This window comes from Phacochoerus africanus, chromosome 15 (genome assembly GCF_016906955.1).
Source record: "Phacochoerus africanus isolate WHEZ1 chromosome 15, ROS_Pafr_v1, whole genome shotgun sequence".
In the NCBI taxonomy this organism is placed as follows: Eukaryota; Metazoa; Chordata; class Mammalia; order Artiodactyla; family Suidae; genus Phacochoerus; species Phacochoerus africanus.
This window is the reverse complement of record NC_062558.1, coordinates 60753697-60774306: the sequence shown is the minus strand read 5'-3', so window position 1 is coordinate 60774306 and position 20610 is coordinate 60753697. Positions and strand designations below refer to the sequence as shown.

The 20610-nt window shown below is 47.5% G+C and overlaps 1 protein-coding gene across 2 annotated transcripts in view; it reads left to right on the top strand.

The window, feature by feature from the left end:
• The window catches only part of GALNT2 (polypeptide N-acetylgalactosaminyltransferase 2), a 184443-nt gene that overhangs the window by 119652 nt on the left and 44181 nt on the right, over positions 1–20610 (top strand). For both annotated transcript variants that reach the window (XM_047762257.1, XM_047762258.1), the window contains exon 3: positions 1404–1557. In XM_047762257.1, the coding sequence (XP_047618213.1) occupies positions 1404–1557 (154 nt within the window). The remainder of the gene's footprint in view (positions 1–1403; positions 1558–20610) is intronic.

Below are 20610 nucleotides of genomic sequence, written 5' to 3'. Positions count from 1 at the left end.
AGCAGTGATTTAGACCCAGAGTGGACACTAGGTCCCGGCTTCCTCAGGTCTTTCCTTCTACTCTTCTCCCTCAGAGCATCGCTGCCTTTGCTGTCTCTCTGGCCCCAGGCTGGCCCCGTCCAGCACTGCTCTAGTCCCCAGAGCCCTGTGCACGTCCACGCCAGCACCACCTCTCCCCCATGTCCTACACAGACTTCCAGGCCACGTGTGTTCCCAGAGAACTCTGTGCTGGGCATTGTAGACACAGAAGAACTAATCCAATAGCTGGTCGAAGCTAATGTACATGTGGACAGGACAGGCCACCTCGGTGTCCGTCCCCTCCCCACGAGATGTGCGTGTGTGAGGATATGATTGTGCCAGGATGTGGGTGTGCTAGGACATGAGTCTTTTGGGATATGTTGGGAAGCGAATGTGTTTTGGGATGTGTGTTGGGGTGTGTGTGTGTTGGGACACAAGCGTCAGGATATGTATTGGTGCAAGTGTGTTGGGACATGAGTGTTAGGATGCGAGTGTTTCAGGATGTGTATTGGGGTGTGTGTTGGGACGTGAATGTGCCAGAATATGAGTGTGCTGTGATGTATCTGTGTAGGGGCGAGTGTGTCAGGATGCGAATGTGTTGGGATGTGAATATGTCTGGATGCAAGTGTTTTGAGAAGTGTGTTGGGACGTGAGTGTGTCAGGATGTGAATATGCACGGGTGTGTATGTGCCAGAATATGAGTGTGTCGCAATGTGTATTTGGATGTAAGTGTGTCAGGACATGCGTGTGATGGAACATAAGTGTGTCAGAATACAAGTGTATCGATGTGCATCGGGGTGTGAGTGTGTGGAGGCGGGAGGGGGCGCTAGGAAAAGCTTCACATCCCTCCTCATGTCCACGTGGCAGTGGCTGCAGGAAGCCGTCTCTGAGAAGGTCACTCAGGGTGTCTGATGTCCTGTTTGGGGGGGGTGTTAATTTTGTCTGTAAATACTGGTGTCACCTGATGCCACAAAATGGGAGACTGTACTTCTCACGTGTTCAGGATCTTCGTCACCATGTCTGAGGTGCGCTTTGGCGTTACTATAATCCCTGGAAAGGTGGGACATGCCCAGCGCATCTCCTTTACAGGAAGTGTCACTGGTACTGCACTCACGGATGCTCCAACAGGTGTGGAATTTTGTTCCCTGGACATATTTGCAGTCCCGGCGGTAACTTTCCTGCTGTAAACTGTAACCATCCAGGTGTCCATCTCCAGGCACGATGGTGCTTGCTTGGGCTGTTCTCAGATAGATAGTTTATCGTTCACATTGCCACCAGCAGCAGCCCTGGGGCTCCTCCGTGAGGTCAGGCGGACGCTGGTCTACGTGCCCTGTGCCCTGGTGCCTCGTGCTCTCATCCCATGGCCTCTGCTCTTCTCCTTTCAGGGAAGGTGCGATGGCGGGACTTCAACCAGGAGGCCTACGTCGGTGGGACAATGGTTCGCTCCGGGCAAGACCCCTATGCCCGCAATAAGTTCAACCAGGTGGAGAGTGATAAACTGCGGATGGACAGAGCCGTCCCTGACACCAGGCATGACCAGTAAGTGCTCAGCGAGCGCCAGGCGCCACCTCAGCCACTCATTCCCGCAGAGTTAGTAGCTTCTGCTGCTCCGAGTTTTCTGTTACCTCGGGACCCGCTGCCATCCTCTGGGGTGACTGCGGGGTGCTGGTCAGAGGGTGAGAGCCAGCACGAGAAAGCTGTGTTACCTTCCTCCTGTGTACCTGTCAGTTGTTGTTAACATCCATTCACAAAACAACTTTCCGTTGTTCACAGCCTCTCTGGGAGGAAGAGCTGATGTTCTTGCCTAAGTTGGGAATGTTCTAGAGGAAGCAGTGGATGTTAAATTGAGCAGAAGCTTGGAGGCAGAGGCACAGGACCACCTGCCCTCCTTCCCTTCTGCCCGGGGCCCCACATCCTCCCATGGTTCTTCAGGGACCTGGGGCTTCTTGGGCTCAGCGGGGGAACCTCCAGACACCAGTGTGCACTTGTCATTGCCCATTGAGAAAGTGATGCCCTCGACCCCCAGTGCCACTGTGCAGCTGTGAGCCTTGCTGTAGGATCTCTGATTGGGAGGCTGCTCACACTGGGGTCCATAGAGGGTGAGTCTTGTTTTACTAAGAAATAAGGAGCCACATTTGGAGACAGCGCTTTCCCTGGATGCCTCCACGCCTTCCTGCTTATCAGGTTACTTTTATTTTTATTTTTTTGGCCTTGCCAGCAGCATGTGGTAGTTCCTGGGCCAGGTGTCAAACCTGTACTACAGCAGCCACCCCAGCCGCTTCAGTGACAATGCCAGATCCTTAACCTGCTGAGCCACCACAGAGCTCCTTAGGTTACTTTTAGGGTCATTCATTCATCATGTAAGGGTAAAATGGATGACATCCATTGTGACCTTGACGCGGCACTTGGGTCCTGGGATTCAAATCAGAGAAGCCTCTCCTCTGGCTCGTGGGGAGGTGATGGGGTGACAGGAAGCCAGGGCGGGTGGCCCTGTGCTTGGACGGTTTGCTCCAGATCAGTGCTTCAGGCACCCTAGTGACAGAAGGTCCAGATGAGTCCTGAGCTGGAGGCGTCCAGGAAGGAGGCCAGGGACCAGGCTGTCACAGGCAGCCCTGGGCCTCTAGAGGGCTGGCTGGGCTCCCATTCCTCGGGGTGTGAGTTCCAGGGATGGAGGGCAGGTAGGCTGAAGAGGGACAGTTGCAACCAGGTTACCTATGAATATGAGCTAACGTTTGGCTTTGTTTCTGAGCTGATAGCTTACATTGAAAGAGAATTTTCTTCTTCTCTCCTGACTGGGTAACAGTGTAGGCATGTTTTTTGGGTTCCAGTCAGTTCTGTGTATCCAGAGCCAGCTCCCCAGTGCAGAGAATTGCAGTTCCTTCAGACAGGGAAGTGTGTGTGAGATCACATGCGAAACGTATGATCCACACATGAACATATGTGTCGTACATGATGCTAACAATCTCATCATTTTTCTATGTCCCACCCAGAAGGTTGTCTTTGCTTCATATTTCCTATAACCCATTCATTTCTGTTGAAGGTGGCTTTACTCTGGCCCTGGGGTGGGCTGCTGGTTAAGTCAGTGCATGCCCTCTCTAGAAAGGGGTGCTGTGCTGGGATCTGGGGGCCCCAGAGAGCTAGGGTGGGCTCCAGGAGAGTCCTGAAGCTGTGTGCTGACCACAGGCTGGTGCCAACCACCCTCAGCCCCAGGCTCCCTGGGCCCTCTGTACCCTGCCTGTGCCAACCGTGTCCCACAACCCATGTACTGGACAGGGTTGTCCTTGTCACACAGAGAGCAGTGTTTATAACTCGCCATGATGAGGAGCTGCTGGCTTAAGGCCAGCAAAGGGTCAGTATGGCCTTTGGTGGCTTGGTCTGAACTCAGGAGAGCAGTTCATCTCCTAGCTAGAAAATCTCACCTGGGGACTGGGATCAACCCCGTGGGCTCGCGTCCCTGGAAGATGCCATGGGTTTCACAAGTTAGGTTTAAGAGCTGGATTTGCTCGATTTCCTGCTCTGACTTTTCCTGAGAGCTGAGAGGAGACAGTGTCCTTTCGGATGGCTCATCAACGTGTGGGCCGGGGTGCTGTCTCCACTGCAAGTCCCTTAAATGTCCCCAAAACTATATATATATTTTCTTCAGTTTTTGACATATGAGTTTGTCCAAACAGATGTTTGAATATTCATCCCGTAGTGGGATGTGTCTAGGTGGCTTTAATTTTAGTTCCAGCTACTGTGTCATGCTCATTTGCATGTGTTCAAGGAGCAGCTGGGGTGCCTTCCACATTTGCTGGGTTTGGGCTAAATTAAAACCTCCCCAAAGTCAATTTGATGCCTGGCACTCAGCCACTGTCCTGTCCTAAAAGCATAAGATTTTGACGACTTAAAAAATATGCACAACCTAAAAGTTGAGAGTTAAGTTTTATTTGGGACAAAATGAGGATCAGAGCCCGGGAGGCAGCATTCAGAGAAGTCTGTGAAAGTGCTCCAAAGAGGCAAGGCGGAAGGGCAGAATATCTGTGACTTTGGTGAAGGGGGAGGGATGTCCAACTAAGTACACATTTTACAGAAGGTCACAGCTGGTCTCGAGGAGCAGATGTCACCATGAAGGATTTTAGTGCTTTTCTAGATATGAGGACGTGCAAGGATTGGGCTCATAAAATCATCTCCTGAAAATATCTAACTATCTGAAGGCCAGTTCTGCCAGTTTGCCCAGAGCACAGAGGGCCTCACTCCTGATCTCCAGCCTGAGCTCTTTCCGGTGTGGCGAGGGGAGGGGGTTGAGGGTTGGCAGCTGCAGTGGCTCATGAGTCTGTCCGTGTAGAGGCAGATGGCAAGTGCCACCTCCAGTTTACACTTTAGAATAACCAGTATTATTGAAAGACAGGTTAAGGAGACCAAGTTACTGCTTTGAATCCCCCCCGACCCCGCCAGCATCTGATAGAGAGCTGTTAAGGCACATTTGACCTTCCTGTAGAAATCCTTTTAGGCTCTGTGGTACCTCCCTTTGTGGAGACCTGCAGAAAGGATGGCCCTGTAGGATGCAGTCCTCATGTGTGATAAATCCGGAGGCAGTGCAGGTGGAAGTTAGTTAAGAACAAGGTTTTTTGGAGTCGCCGAGACTTTGGTGGAAATCCCAGAGGCTCCAGGTGCCAATCCTAGGCCTTTGTCATTTATGAGATGATGTGACACTGTGCTGTCTGGTCCCTGCGCGGGTTCAGCAAATGTTCCTTGGGCAGGGACGTTCTCCTCCTCCTCCTCGGGGAGATCTTATTCCCCGAGCGGCCCCCCTGGACACTCCTCCCCAGGAGTTCGGCCCCCGCCCCCCCATCCCCCTCCCTGCTCGATTTGTCCCCGAGATTCTCATTGCCACCTACACACCACATGTCTTACTTATTTATATGTTCATCTGAATTTACTTATTAGACAGCGAGCTGTAGCCAGGGTTGTTATTAGGACACCTCACGGCACTCGATAAACTCAATTATTTGTTGAGCAAGTGAATCACCTAGCACGGTGGCTGGTGTGTGGGAGTGCCCAGTAAATCATTAATAACAGGAAGAATCGTAAAGAACAAAGGAGAGTAAGAGGAGGATTTTGAAGCAGGAAGGGAGGTCACACGAACCCCAGGATGAACCACAGATGACTATTGTGTGTCGTGTTCTCCCAGGACTGAGAAGTGACACGCATACAATCTACCCCTTATTCACTGTCCCCTGGGGTAGGTCCAAGGAATCAGGTTCAGAGCCTTGCAAACAAACAAAAAGCCCAAAACATTTGGAGGGTTACACTTTATTTACCTTTTTAAGTGTCTAACAAATACTATGCCAAGGAAAAATATTTACAGGAAGGGGGAAGCTTGGGAAAGCCTGCTGTGAGTGAAATACTAGCTATGACGGACAGGACCTACCAGACTCTTAGAAATGAGAGAGATGGTAGCCCATCCTAGTCCTGAAAGTACGGTTTCTCAACGCAAAGAAACCATGAAAAACAAAAAAACTTCTTTAACCTCATTTAATGTTTGAAATTTCAAATAAATTATCAAGACTCAAAAGCAAATTAAACCAATGGGAATTTCAAAGGTGCCTTTTTTTTTTTTTCTTCCCCTTTTTACGACCTCACCTGTGGCATATGGAGGTTCCCAGGCTAGGGCTCAAATCAGAGTTGCAGCTTCTGGCCTAATACTATAGCCACAGCAATGCAGAATCCCAGCCGCATCTGCGGATACTTAACCCACTGAGTGAGGCCAGGGGTCAAACCCACATCCTCACAGACACTATGTTCCTAACCCACTGAGCCACAGCGGGAACTCCCGAAGGTGCCTTTTCGGAGGGATTGTTTCTTCTCCCTCTCACCTTTGGACGCTGCTGTATTGTCCTGGCAATAGGACAAGATAATGGGAAGTGTGTTGAAGCTGGTGGGAAGCGGTCAGGTCTGGATTCTTCTGGAGGCGGAGCCAACAAGATATGCCAATGAATGGAGGAGGAAGATGGCTTGGAGAGAGCATGGCTCCAAGGGAGACAGAGGGGCTGGTGGGGGAGCGGGTCCAGGGGACATGTTGGAAATTAAAGTGCAGACAGGTCGGGTCCAAGATGCATTAAGAGTCTCATGTAGGCAGATGTGTTTTGTAGGTATTTGGAAGTGTGTCAATAGAAAGATCTTGGTGGGGATGTGAACCCGGGAGTGTTCAGTGCACAGATGGTACTTAAAACCGTGAGCTGAGACGTCATCCCCGGGCAGTGGAAACAGGGATGAGGGACCAGGACTGGGCTTGAGAGGAGCTGCCACCCAGAGCCTCAGCCACAGATATAAAGCCACAGCTGACCTGGAGTCCATTGTAGCTTCTCCGATGGCTCAGACCTCGCACGGGGCCTCTGCTGCCCTCTGCAAGGCCACTGTGACTCTTGCTAAAGCCTTTGCAGCATCTGGCTCAGAAGGGTCTCCTGTCATTTTCTAGTGCTTTGTGTGTTTGTCCAGAATTGCATCTGGTGGGAAGTGGCTCGTGGAAGTGGGATCCGGGGAGTTTATGGCCTTTGGTTCCGTCTGGGAGGAAAGCTTGGGATGATTTACTTTCAGATGGTTTATATAAGCAAAATCAAATAAACCCTTGGGGGGAGAAACATCTTGTTTTCTTCTTTCCCGTCATCTGCCTGCACTGTTCCTTTCCATTTATTTATGGAATGATTCCTTTAAAAATGAGACCTTTGGTAAAGGGACACAGCTCCTCCCTGTGTAGCCACCCTTGCCTTTTATCACTAAATGAAAAAATGAAGGTTTTTAGCATTCGGGGCTCCTGGTGGGTGTATCTGCCAGCCTTACCATCAGGAACATACTGTGTGGGGAATTCTCTGGTGGCACAGGGGGTTAAGGATCCGGTGTTGTCAAGGCTGTGGCACAGGTTAGATTCTTGGTCTGCATACTTCCACATGCCATGGGCATGGCCAGAAAAAAAAAAAAAAGGAAAAAAAAATGCTGTGTTTTACTCAGTTTATAAATTACAGTTACATGGTTTTGTTTCCTTTAGAGGATTCTATTCTGACCAGTTTTTTAAATGGCTGGCTTTCATGCACCCAAACAGAACTGTTGAGGGGCTATTTTTTTTTTTTTTTTTTAGAAAATTTCAACCCGAGAGCAGGCCCTTCTGTCATGGGCTGGGCTTTTTACCCTGGTGGAATGTCAGGATTGATGCCAGTTGTTTGAGAAGAGCCGTTAATCAGGATTAAGGGCAGTGGGGAAGGATGTGATCCAAATTCTCTGTTACTTGGGAAAGTAAACATTGTGGAAGCGGAGGCAGCATAAACTCAGCAGCTTGGTGTGAAGCTTTGGGGGCAGAGACTGTGAGATTCCTTATTTTAAGGGGAGCAGGGGATCTGGGAAAGCCAGATGAAGCCAAGCGCCAAAGGGTCAGTGCATGCGTGAAGGGGCTCTCATTTGGGGAGTCCGGGGCCCTGTTTGCATGTCACACTTTTCTTATGAAAATAGTGTTTTATAAATATGCACAATCTAGCTGCTGTCAAGACCACTGCTCTACCTGCTTGGGGACTGGGGACCCTCTCCAGTCCCCAGTCCTGTGGGTCCCCGCAGGCAGGTCCTGGAGGGGATGCTGGTGCCCCTCCGAGGCATTGGATGGGGGAACCTCGCTTCTCCAGGCAGGGCCCACATGCTTGCCCTGGGTTTGGGTGCTGTGTTGCCATTTGTGGCTGGTGGGGCAGGGATTTGCCTGTGATCTCTTCCATAACATTAATTACACAGTGTTATTGTACGTTGTGTGGGTATCGTGGCCTGCGCTCCCCCCTTTGCATCGTTACATTTTCTGGTCCGAGGAGCACTCCTCTGGATGTTGGTAGGGAGCCCATTCTCCTGATGACATGTGCCAGTCCCCAGGGGCCCCTGAATTCAGAGCCACCTCCAGGAAGTGCAGGGCCTGAGCCAAGAGGCCTGGCTCTGGGGTGGCCCCAGCCTGGTGGGCAGAGGTGGCTCCTCTGTCCTGTGGGCAGGGCAGTGGATTGAGGTTTGGCAGGCGGTTGGGGAGGCAGGAGGCCCCTGTAAAGGCACTGCCCAGTATTCAGGGCCCTTCCCCCCAGGGTCATGGATGTTGCAGTCATTATGCCGCATTTGCATTTTTTTTTGGCCACGCCTGTGGTATATGGAAGTTCCCAGGCCAGGGATCAAACCCACACCACAGCAGTGACCCAAGCCACTAAAGTGACAATACCAGGTCCTTAACCTGCTGCACCACCAGGAAGCTCCCCACATCTTTTTTCACCTGTCAGTGAGTCCGACGGGAAGGCTGCTGTCATAGGGCAGGGAGGGAGGGCTGTAAGTGCTCCCAGTTCTTCTTCTAGTGCCGCACCATCCACTCTGCACAAGTGTCTTCTCTGCTCCGGCTCTTCAGGCTTGGGTGTTTGGCGTGAGGCCTGAATGCACCTAAAACAGGAAGAGCTGGGCCTCAGGCCCTTGCCGTCCGATTCCTGAGCAGTTGTCTTCCCAGCTGGAAGGAACTAGAGCCATATGACCGAATCCTGAGAAATGGAGAAGTGAGGCTTTTGTCCTCCTTTTCCAGCCTCGGGCTCTCCACGGCAGTGGAAGGGCAGAACGTACCATTTCTGTTCCCTTGGAACCTCCTCACTCCCGTGGGCAGGTGAGGCCTCTGCTTGTGTGCCATCCGTGTGGCCTCCGTGCTGGCCACAAGGCTCTTCACGCTAACCCTCCACCCCCACCCCCAACTCATTCTAGGGACCAAGTTGCACTTTACATGCAAAACTCAGACCAAGGCCGTCCCATTTCCTTGTCCCTTTGCTTTTTGTTTAGTTGCTTGTTTTTATTTTTCGTGGTTTATAAAGTCAACTCCAGGTTTTTGGCACCAGACCACTCTTTTTCCCTTTACATGTTTTTCTTGAACCTTTACCTTTTCAAGCTTTGTCTGCACATCTCGATTAAAGGATGCTCTGGGCCTGAGAGAGGGTGTAGGGCTTAGGCTTGCCCTGTTAGAGATCCAGGCTGTGTCTGTGTTAGCGTCTCCGAAGGGCCCGGCGTGGGTCTCCAAAAAGACTGTTAGCACATATTTTCAAAGCTTCATCCCTGAGCGCCTGTCCATGTAGACAGCTGTTCCCCCAGCTGTGCCCTGCTTTGGGCAGAGATGAGATGGTCCTAGAGGAATAATAGAATTTTGTGGCTTTGTCTTTGGTCCCTGTTCCCGGCACCCCCCTGGGAATATGGTGGTGACCAGAAACATCATCTTGGTCCTCCAGGGGGAGGGGCACCTGTCCTGTGTTCCTCTTTTGCTCGTTTCCATATTTTTAAATTCTTTTTCATTCCCCAAACTTCAGTCTAGACATAATTCTGTTGGCCTTCCTTCCAGCTCACTAATTCTTCCCTCTGCTTTTAAAGTCTGTTTTGCTTTCAGATCTACCTGTTGAATTTGTAATCTCAGTTTAATTTCAGTTTTTGTTGTGTATGAACAAATACGGAGATATTTAAAGGCTGTAGCTGATGTTTTCATCCTCCAGAAAGGATCTAGCTTTTCTCCCTGGCAGGCAGATCTCTTTGTTGGCTTCTGTAATTGAGCTAGAAAAAAAGCTGGGGTTTGGTCTTTGGTGAGAGAGCCGGTGAGCAGCTGGATCTCTGTGCCACTGGGAAGCAGCCCCTTGGGACTCTCCCTGGAAGTCTGAGCTGTTCATCAGAGGCCCTTTGCTCGGTGCCCTGACCTCCAGCCTGGCCCCCCGACCCTGGGACCCACAAAGCCATCACTTCTTGTCATCCAGCCCCTCGGCTCCACACTGCCTGTGGGGGAGGATCAGAGAGTGTGGACTTATTTTCAGGGATTCCTCTTCCTTCTGGGAACCTGGCCCTAGAGCACCTGCCTGCCTTGTTACTCTCCAGTGCTTTCCAATAGATTTTTTTTTCTTGATGTGTTTCAAAATTTCTCTTTGCTTTCAGTGGATAGATCGGCTTACAACAAAGAACTTTACTGTCACTGAGAGCAAGAAAAAATCTGAGTGTTTTATTTGGAATCAAATGCAGTATGAAGTTCACGGTTCATAAATTGTGCCCTGAACAGCAATGTCTGTCCCAGGAGAGTACATAGCAGTGACAGTGGACTTGACACTGGGCGGTGTAGCTTTTGTGAATGGCTCTATCATTTACTCCCAGATCAAGGTGGAAGTAAATCTCTCTAAACCCTGGGTGTCCTGTCTGCAAAGCCGTAACACCTGTCCTGCCCAGAGCACATGATTACACAAATACAGGAGATCATTGCATTGTCGGTATTGTATGTGACTAGTAGTGTGGGAGTGTGTGAAGTCAGCTTGGAGTGGAGAGTGAACCATTGCTCTCTTAAGCTTTGCTCCCTACGTGTGTGTGACGTGGAGGGCACATGTCAGCCCCTAGAGCATGTGCACCTATTACATGGAGGGGAACCAGGTAACAGGTCCTCCCTCTGCAGCTCAGTGGTGGGGGGTTTCATTATTGACCAAAAGCCGTTGAGGAAACAATTCTGAAACAGCAATCCCATCTGTTTCAATTAGGGCTAGAAAAATGGGGTCAGTATAGTGCTCCTTGGTAAATGAGATGAATCTTGGGGTGTGAACAAACCATCCAGTTTCAACCACTCTTTTAAATACATTGCCTCACCATCACCATGGCACTATTAAAAAAAAAAAAATTCCTTTTTAATGTAAGGCTTTTGTATATCTTAGGAAATAGCCAAAAATAGTATAAAATGTGTTTCCGAGTTCCTGTTATGGCTCAGCAGGTTAAGAACCTGACATAGTGTCTGTGAGGAAGTGGGTTTGATCCCTGGCCTTGCTTAATGGGTTAAGGACCTGATGTTGTATGAGCTGCAGTGTAGGCTCGGATTTGGTGTGGCTGTGGCATAGGCCTCAGCTACAGCTCTGCTTCAGCCCCTAGCGTGGGAACTTCCATATGCTGCAGGTGTGGCTGTAAAAAGAAAAAAAAAATGTGTTGCAGCTTCGTCAGTCATTTAGGCTGCCTACTTCACCTTTTCTGAAACAGTACATGTTCAGGGATTCCTCATAACTTTTCTGATGAGCTTGAAAGCAACAGTGTTGTCAGTGTATGGAACCCCACATTCTTAGCCGCAAACATCTACCTGCTTGCTCGTGGGATTGACTGGTCTGTGTGTACCCTGGAGGGCTAAGTGCTAGTCATGGAATCTGCTAGAACCTAGATCCCCTTTTCAGTGTATAAAATTAGAACTATAGACTTTTAAATTAACAGCCATCTTAACCATATTGGATCAACCATGATTTCCTCCATCTGACAATGATGAGAGGAAGAGAGAAAATTCACGTCTTTGGAAATGTAAGTCTGTGCAAAGAAGGAAATATTCCAATAGAGATGTTGCACTTGGATTTGAAATTTTATATTATTCAGTGTTGATTTCTTCTTACTCTTACATTCATGCATTCGTTCAGCAAGCATTTGAGTGCTTACCATGTGACAGGTGTTTTTCTGGTCACTGGGGAAACAGCAATGAATAAAGCTGATAAAAAAATCTCTGCCTTCATAGAGCTTACATTGAGGGGGTGAAAGTAGAAAACAAGAGAATAAATGATTGAATTATATGAAGTAAGACAACGTTAAACGCAATAGAGAGAAAATAAGGGTGACAGTCAGGGAGTATAGGGGTCAAGGTTGAAAGTCCAATATTAAATGAGTGATTAGCACAGCACAAGGAACAAACAATCACCTACAGAATGGGAGGAAATATTTGCAAATCATGTGTCTGATAAGGGGTTAATACCCAAAATATATAAAGAACTCATGTAGCTCAAGAGCAAAAATAATAATAATAATGATAATCCTGTTTTTAAAATGGTCAAATGATCAGAATAGACATTTTTCCAAGAGAAAAATGGCCAACAGGTAACCTGAAAAGGTGCTCAACATCGCTAATTATTGAGAAATCCAAATCAAAACCACCACCAGATATCACCTCACACCAGTCAGAACAGCCATCATTAATAAGTCTACAAATAGCAAATGTTAGAGAGGGTGTGGAGAAAAGGGAACCCTCCTACACTGTTGATGGGAATGTAAGTTGGTACAACCACTGTGGGGAACAGTATGCAGGTTTCCCAGAAAACTAAATATAGAACTACCGTATGATCCAGCAATCCCACTCCTGAGCATATATCCAGACAGAACTTTCATTCAAAAAGATACATGCACCCCTCTGTTCATTGCAGCGCTATTCACAATAGCCAAGACATAGAAACAAACTGAATGGCCATCAGCAGAGGAATAGATTAAGAAGATGTGGTACATATATACAATGGTGTTCTGCGCAACCATAAAGAATAATGAAATTATTGCTTGCAACAACATGGGTGGAACTAGAGACCCATACTAAGTGAAATAAACCAGACAAATACCATATGAGATCACTAATAGGTGGATATATGTGGAGACTAGTTAGCAGTGGATGTAGTGCTTAGCTGATCCACCCGCCCCTCGTCGTTCTCGGGCAGGAACCTGGTCTCTCTTGGCAGCTCTGTCTATGGAACAGCTCAGAGAGCCCTGTTCACTCTAGAATCTCGTGTGCAAAGAGGCGCCCCCTGGAGGCTGAAGCGTGGTGGTGTCATCATCCCAGGGCACTTTTGTCTGGAGGGGCGGAGACCCCTGGGCTTGGTCCACACTGGGGGACGAGCACCATGCTGGTGTTGGTGATGGGCATCATGACATCCTTTCCACTGTCCTCAAACCTTATTTCAGGCCAATAGCTGAAATCTTTGCAATCTGTCCCTCTTTGCTCTAAACATGAGGTCAGCTTTGCATTGGGACCCCTCTGAGACTCCTGGTTCCTTAAGCTGTTTTTCTTTTCATGGTAGCTTTTTGATTTTTCACTTCTAATTTTTTCTTTTTTGGCTGCCCTGGGGCATATGGGGATCCCCAGGCCAGGGATCAGATCAGAGCCGCAGTTGTGACCTAAACCACAGCTGGGACAACACTACATCCTTAACCCACTGTGCTGGGCAGGGGACCAAACCTGGTGCTGCAGAGACACCATAGCAGGAACTCCTCTAGTAGCTTTTTAAAGTAAACACAAATTTGCTGTGTTAAAAAGGGGGGGGGGGAACGCGGGGGGAATCATACCAAAAAGTTACAAGGAGCCTAACCTTATGTAAAAATCTCCTGGGCAAGGGGTAGGCGTTACCAACCTCGTGCATGTCATTCCTGTCTCCTACCCGCCAGGAGTCAGCTACCTGTCATTGTACAGAAACAGTACGATACTGAAGTCGCAGTTTGGCAGTCTACTTTTTTCACTTAGTAATTCATAGGAAACATTTTAAAGTATAGCTTTCATCTTAAATGGCTTCATGTATTCCCTTTTAGGTTGCTTTAGCTAGTTCTCTGTTGATGGAAGTGGAGCTTGTTTCTTTGCTTTTTTATTGCTGGCAGTGTTGGGGTAGCTGTTTTTGAAGAAGCTCTTTGCCCATTCATTTGAAAGGCAGTACTATTTTAAATGTCAGTGTGTTATTCAGTTCTGAGATTCTACCAGAATTTATTCAGTGTATTGCTGAGTTGGGTTCGTCTTTATTGGGGGGTTGAATTAAGATTCGTAATGGAAATTGTCCGTGGTCTCCTCTCCTTTCCTCTCTCGCCTTCTTCCTCCCTTCATCTGGCTTTGGTTTTATAGTGATGCTCACTCTGTAAAATGACTTGAAAACAAATGTCTTAAAAAAAAAAAAAGATGCTTAAGAAAAACTTATACAAAGGAATTGTTTCTGGAAAATCACCTGTAAAAATCATCTCAAGCTAAAGCTGTTTTTTGTTTCAATCAAAGTAATTCTTGGATGACTTTTAAAAATTTTTCTGTGAATATTGACATATGGTAAGTTTTCTTTGAATTAATTTTGATAATTTATGTCTTCCCAGAAGATTATAAATACCACTTGATTTTCAAATATATTAGCATAGTGTTGTGTTTATATGCACTTAAATCCCTTCTTTCTTGGTTAGAAACACTGGTGATTTGCCTCTCTGGTTTATTTTATTTGCAATTTGAGTTTTTGTGTTTTTTTTTATTTTTGTCTTTCTCGTTTCCTTTTTCTTTCCCCTTTTCTGCCTTTCATCCTTAGGAACCAAGGGCTGGGATTCTATACACATTCTGATGTTTATCTGCTTTCTGTTTTGTCTATTTTGTTTTTCTATTCTGTCTGCTTATCTGTTTTCTATGTTTATCTGCTTTAACATATTCATGTCAGCCTGTGTTGTAATATTTTCTTCCCTCTGCTTCCCTCTGCGCCCCCCCAACCCTGGGAAGAATTGACTGTTTATGTTTATTAGATTTGTTTCGGAGTGTAGCTTTGGCTGAGTCTCATATATTATGAAATGCAGTGTTACAATTTTTTTTATTTTTTTTGTTGTCTTTTTTTTTTGTTGTTGTTGTTGTTGCTATTTCTTGGGCCGCTCCCGCGGCATATGGAGGTTCCCAGGCTAGGGGTCGAATCGGAGCTGCAGCCACTGGCCTACGCCAGAGCCACAGCAACGCGAGATCCGAGCTGCGTCTGCAACCTACACCACAGCTCACGGCAACGCCGGATCGTTAACCCACTGAGCAAGGGCAGGGACCGAACCCGCAACCTCATGGTTCCTAGTCGGGTTCGTTAACCACTGCGCCACGACGGGAACTCCACAATTTTTTTTATTTTTAAAACGACTTTTGAATGACCACAATCATGTTATCTCTTATTCATTTGGAATTCTGCCTGAGGTTTCCTTTTTAATAGCATGCTTATTTAGGAGAGAATTTCAAAATTGGAAGAAATGGACTTTTCTTTTCACCAATTTAAGACTTTTTTCCCCTTTTACTTTGTTGTGGTGTAATCAGGCATGACAGCTCGATGATTGGACTTGGAATATGTGGAGGGTTTGTTTGTGGCGTGTTACGGGTGACGACAGCTGCCTGGAACTGAGGGTTTTGCTCAGTGCTTGATATGCCTTACTTATGTGATTTCCACAGCAGGCCTGTGAGGTAGATGTTCTTCTTATTGTCACTGTGGTTTTATAGACGAAGAAATGGAGACTCCGGGCAATAGTGTAACTAGGGAGTGGTGACACCTAAACAACAGCAGCCTGACTCAGAGGCTTCCATCTTTATTTCTGGCTCAATCAGCATTTTATGGATATTCTTTAAAAGGCTGGCAGTGTCTTTACTTGTTTCAAAATTCAGAATTTCCCCATTAAATTAACCTGATGAATTGCATTCAAAACCTCTTGATCCATCTTGTCCACTTGACGGGAATTTGAAGCTCCTAGTACACTTTTGTGACTTGGCTTATTTCTGAGTGTTTGCTTGATACGTTTGAATACTGTGATCTGTGGACTAGAAATTATATATTCATTATACACCTTTATTTGCATAAAATGACTCTCTGGCATTGTATCTAGTGTTTTTCTTTTTTGCTGTATATTTGACTTTATGTAATGTTAACTGCCCCCTTTATTTTGGTATGTTTGTCTTCTATTAGTTTTCATGTTTTTGGTGTCATTTTGATTTAGGTTTGTCTTTTTAGGGCTGCTCCCGTGGCATATGGATGTTCCCAGGCTGGGGGGCGAATCATAGCTGTAGCTCCTGGCCTACGCCAGAGCCACCGCAACGCGGGATCCGAACTGCATCTGTGACCTACACCTCAGCTCATGGCAACGCCGGATCCTTAACCCACTGAGCAAGGCCTAGGATCAAACCCGAGTCCTCATGGATGCTAGTCAGATTCATTTTCGCTGAGCCACGACAGGAACTCCATGATTTAGGTTTGTCTTTTGCAAGCAACCTAGTGTTGTATTTTTATCTTCAGACCAACTTGTTAGTCTAAAATGTAAGGACACTTACCATTTTCAGTTGAGTCCGCAGTTGTGTGGACTTTTGGTGCCCAGTGTCCTGGAGGGCAGGTGGGGACCTGTGCTCAGATTGTCTGATGAGCCGAGTGCCCCCATCTCCCTGCTCCCACCCACACACGCCTGCCAGGGGAGGAGCAGAGTTGAAAGAGTTGTGCTCCCTCTCTCTGTCAGACTTCCCCAGCAGTGGAGCAGGCGGTGAGGCCTGAAGTGTGTCCTTGGAGGGATTAGGAAGCCCAGAGGGCTTCACCCAGGGCTGTTATCTTCTCAACTTCTAACAGCCCTTGACTCTTGAAAAGAAGTTTTCAGTGAAAATCGAGTGTCTGTAAAACCAGAGTCAGTAAAGGGCAGATGATGCTCTTCAAATGAAGGCAGTTTTCTTTTAAGGAAGATGCTTGTGGAAAGCAGCCTGTGGCCTTGGGACCCACCAGGAAGACACCGTGTATTCAGGGCGGCGTGCTCTGAGGCTGGTGTGAAGTGTCTGGTGAGGGAGGCGTGTGTGCTCGAGGATTGCTTTCTGTCTCTGGAGCCCTTGGCTTTTCCAGGGATCAGAGCACTTCAAAGGGAGAGCAGCTAATACGAGGGGCTCCCATTTCTTAGGTCTCAGGAAGGAGAGAGACTTTGTTGACGAACACAATCTGGTTTCACATGCAGCCCAGGATGCCAGGGCCTGCAGGATGCGAGGAAGCTCTTTTAGGCCAATAATTTCAGAGGAAGACAGACCCGTGGTGATTAAGGGGGCTTATTCAGCTTTCCTGCCAACTAGATTTTTAAGAAGCTTAATTTCAGATAGGTCCTGCCGAGGTTTTAAATATCTTAGGATTTGGTTCTCGTCCGTGTTAAAAGACGTCTGTAGAGTAAGCTCTGTAGCTATTAGGACTGATTAGAAATTAGTTGATTAGGTGGACTATTATGCTGTTTGAGGGATTATTAAGAATGTGTTTTAATTAAATGAACATTATACAACAGCTGTTAGCTTTCTTCTTTTTTTCTTCCTTCCTGCTTTTTTTTATTCCATTTCAACTCCCGTTTTGTTTGTTTGTTTTGTCTTTTTGCCTTTTCTGGGGCCGCTCCTGCGACATATGGAGGTTCCCAGGCTAGGGGTCTAATCGGAGCTATAGCCACTGGCCTACACCAGGGCCACAGCAATGTGGGATCCGAGCCGCATCTGCAACCTACACCACAGCTCATGGCAACGCTGGATCCTTAACCCACTGTGCAAGGCCAGGGATGGAACCTGCAACCTCAGGGTTCCTAGTCGGATTTGTTAACCACTGTGCCACAATGGGAACTCCCTCAACACCTGTTTTATCCCGTGGCCTCCCCAGACACTCCGTGGCAGAGCGCAGCGTGAAAATGGTTCTGTGAAGCTGACCATCCTGTGTCAGTTGTATAGGAGTAAAGGCGCCTGGGATCCAGGCACTAAGTATTCCTGCTGCTCTGGGGGTGGAGGGCTAGCCTGGTTCCACTGCATGACTGCTTGCTGTGAGTCCAGACTCCAGCTGGAGACTAGATCCTGTTCCACAAGGCCCTGGGTGTTGGGACCTTAATCAAAGTGCTTAGGCCTGATGCCCAGGCGCAGTGTTTCCAGGCTGTGGTAGGGCTCAAGGGACACAACACAGGCAGAAAGCTTCTAACATTCAGATTCCCGGCACCACAAAGATCTGCCCTTGTGACCGGTACGCTGGTGTCTGCGTGTTGTGTGCTCTTAGGCGGGTCTGGCTTTCACTAGCTCCAAGCCTTATGGCGATTGTGGGTACCTGCCAGGGCAGCTGATGGGCCCCCAAAGCACAGTGGGGTCCCTGACAAACCATGTGTGCTACTCACAGTCAGCAGCTGCCACATGGCTTTCATAGGAAGTCTCAACTCCCGTGGGACTGCTGTGTCCAGCTACCAGGACAGTCACTCAGTCAGCAGACCTGTCCTTCTCGTCCTTTGAAAAGGAAATCATTTCAGCATTCTCTGTGGGTGGGGCCAGGGGACAGAAGGAGCATTCAGGCCTCATCGGGGTCACCTACTTTTCAGAGCCTGCATCCCAGGGTCCCTAGATGGTTACACCCCGGGACACACACCTCACGTACAAGCAGGGGCAAAGGGCCTGGAAAGTGACAGCCTATTTTGATTGGTTCTTTTCGAAACCTCCTGGCCCTGCCATCACAGGCTTTCTGGGCTTGTCTCACCTGGCCCGAGTGTAAACGTGGAGACTGGCACCCTTTCAGGTGCGGGGTCTGCTGGAGAGACTGAGGTGAGAGCAGCCCAGGGCTCTGTTTGCTGTCCTTCTCCGTGGGCACCACCCTCCGTGTGTACATTGGCACAGGGAAGAGGCAAGTGCCACGTTGCTCTTTCCTAGAGGTAAAGCTATTACACCTACTGGAGCCCTCCGAGTTTTACCCCACCCTCCTCTCCTTCGAATACAGAATTGCCTTTGTTTCTCCACCGATAGGATTTGATTGTATTTAAAGCCACTTGTTTACACTGCAGGGCAGTGCTGTGACTCTAGAAAGCACACACACGGAAAAGGGTGGGGGTAAACCTCAAAACAGACGGAAGGAAAGATTGAAGGAAAAAAAAATCAATGAACTAGAAAAACAGGCAGGAGTTCCCGTCGCAATGGAAATGAATCCGACTAGGAACCATGAGGTTGCGGGTTCAATCCCTGGGCTTGTTTAGTGGGTTAAGAATCTGGCGTTGCCATGAGCTGTGGTGTAGGTCACAGACGCGGCTTGAATCTGGCATTGCTTCGGCTCTGGCACAGGCCGGTGGCAACAGCTCCAATTAGACCCCTAGCCTGGGAACCTCCATGTGCCGCGGGTGCGGCCCTAAAAAGACCAAAGACCAAAAAAAAAAACAAAACAAAAAAAACAACAAAAAAAAACAAAAAAAAGGAAAACAAGCAACGATAAGAGGATTTTAAAAAGCCTCATTTTCGGGAGTTCCCGTCGTGGTGCAGTGGTTAACAAATCCGACTAGGAACCATGAGGTTGCGGGTTCGATCATGGGTTAACGATCCGGCGTTGCCGTGAGCTGTGGTGTAGATCGCAGATGCGGCTCGGATCCCGCGTTGCTGTGGCTCTGGCGTAGGCTGGTGGCTACAGCTCCGATTTGACCCCTAGCCTGGGAACCTCCATATGCCGAGGGAGCAGCCCAAGAAATGGCAAAAAGACAAAAAAAATAAATAAATAAAAAAATAAATAAAAAGCCTGATTTTCAAAAAACAGAAATCTATAAGAATACTGATAGAAAAACCCACAATTAACATTAGGAATAAAGAGCAGATGCAACTGTAGATACAGTGGCGTTTGTAAAGATCCTAAGAAAATCGTAAGCACATTTTTATGCAAATAAATTGGAAAACTTAAATGGAATGCTGAGTTTTCTAGAAACATGGAAATTACCAGAACTATTCAAGAAATAGAAAATATGAAGACATTCAAGCCATGAAAGACTTTCCAGCAATAAAAAGTTTGCCTTCCTCAAATTCACAGGGCCCAAGTGGGCTTGCATAAAACACAGACCATTTTAGATTTTAGAAAAAGAGGGAAAGCTCCTCTGTTTGCTTCCTAAGGGTGAGAGTACCTTGCTGTGGAGCTGGAAAAAGAAAGTAGAAGAACAGAGATTGTAGACCAGTTACTGTTACGGTTTTTTTGGCTTAAAAAATTCTAAGCCGAGTACTAGCATCTCTCTTATAGCTCTTTTTTTTTTTTTTTTTTTTTAAATCAGAGCCAAGTCGAGTTTATTTTAGGAATGTAAGAATGATTGAACAACAGAAGATCTGTTAATGCAATGTTCCTTCTCAGTGGATTAAAGGAGGAAAGCTGTATGATCATTGTAACAGATACAAGGGAAAAATTATAAAATTTATCATAAGATTACGTTTCATGTAAATCCCAGTGTGTTCCCTGTGAAGATGAGATCCAGGCGCGGATGTTCTCAGCCACCTTTTTAATTGCATCTTGTGTTGTAGGCCATAAGCAATGCTTCATTAAGACAAGAGCCCTGGCACAGACATTGAAAAACTTATGTCCACCAAAGGGGACTGGTGTGGGGGTGGGAGGGATGGACTGGGGGTTTGGGGTTGGCATATGCACACTGAGGTATATGGAATGACTGGCCAATGGGGACCTACTGTATAGCATAGGAAATTGTACCCAATATTCTGTGATGATAGTCTATGTGGGAAAAGAATCTGAAAGAGAATGGATACGTGTACATGTATAACTGATTCATTTTTGTGTACAGCAGAAATTATCATAACCTTGTAAATCAGCTATACTTCAGTAAACCTTAACAAAATTAGACTGGGAAAAGTCACAATTTTATAACTAAAAAAAAAAAGAGACGGGATTAAGATGGCAGAATAGAAGGACTGGAGCTCAACTTCTCTCCTAAAAACAACAAAATTACAACCAAATGCTGAGCAACCTTCAACCAAATGGACTGGAAACTCAAAAAGATATCCTACTCCGGTGGACAAAGAGGAGGCCCCATCAAGAGGTAGGAGGGGCGACTACGCGATGCAAGCAACCCCATACCTCCCTGGTGGGATGCCCTACAGACTGGAAAATATCTGTATCACAGAGACTCACCTACAGGAGTGAGAGTTCTGAGCCCCATGTCTGTCCCCACGCCTGGGGATCTGGCACTGGGAGAAAGAGCCCCAAGGGGGAATCTGGCATTGAAGGTCAGCGGGGTTTGTGCACAAGAGCTCCACGGGACTGGGGGAAACAGAGA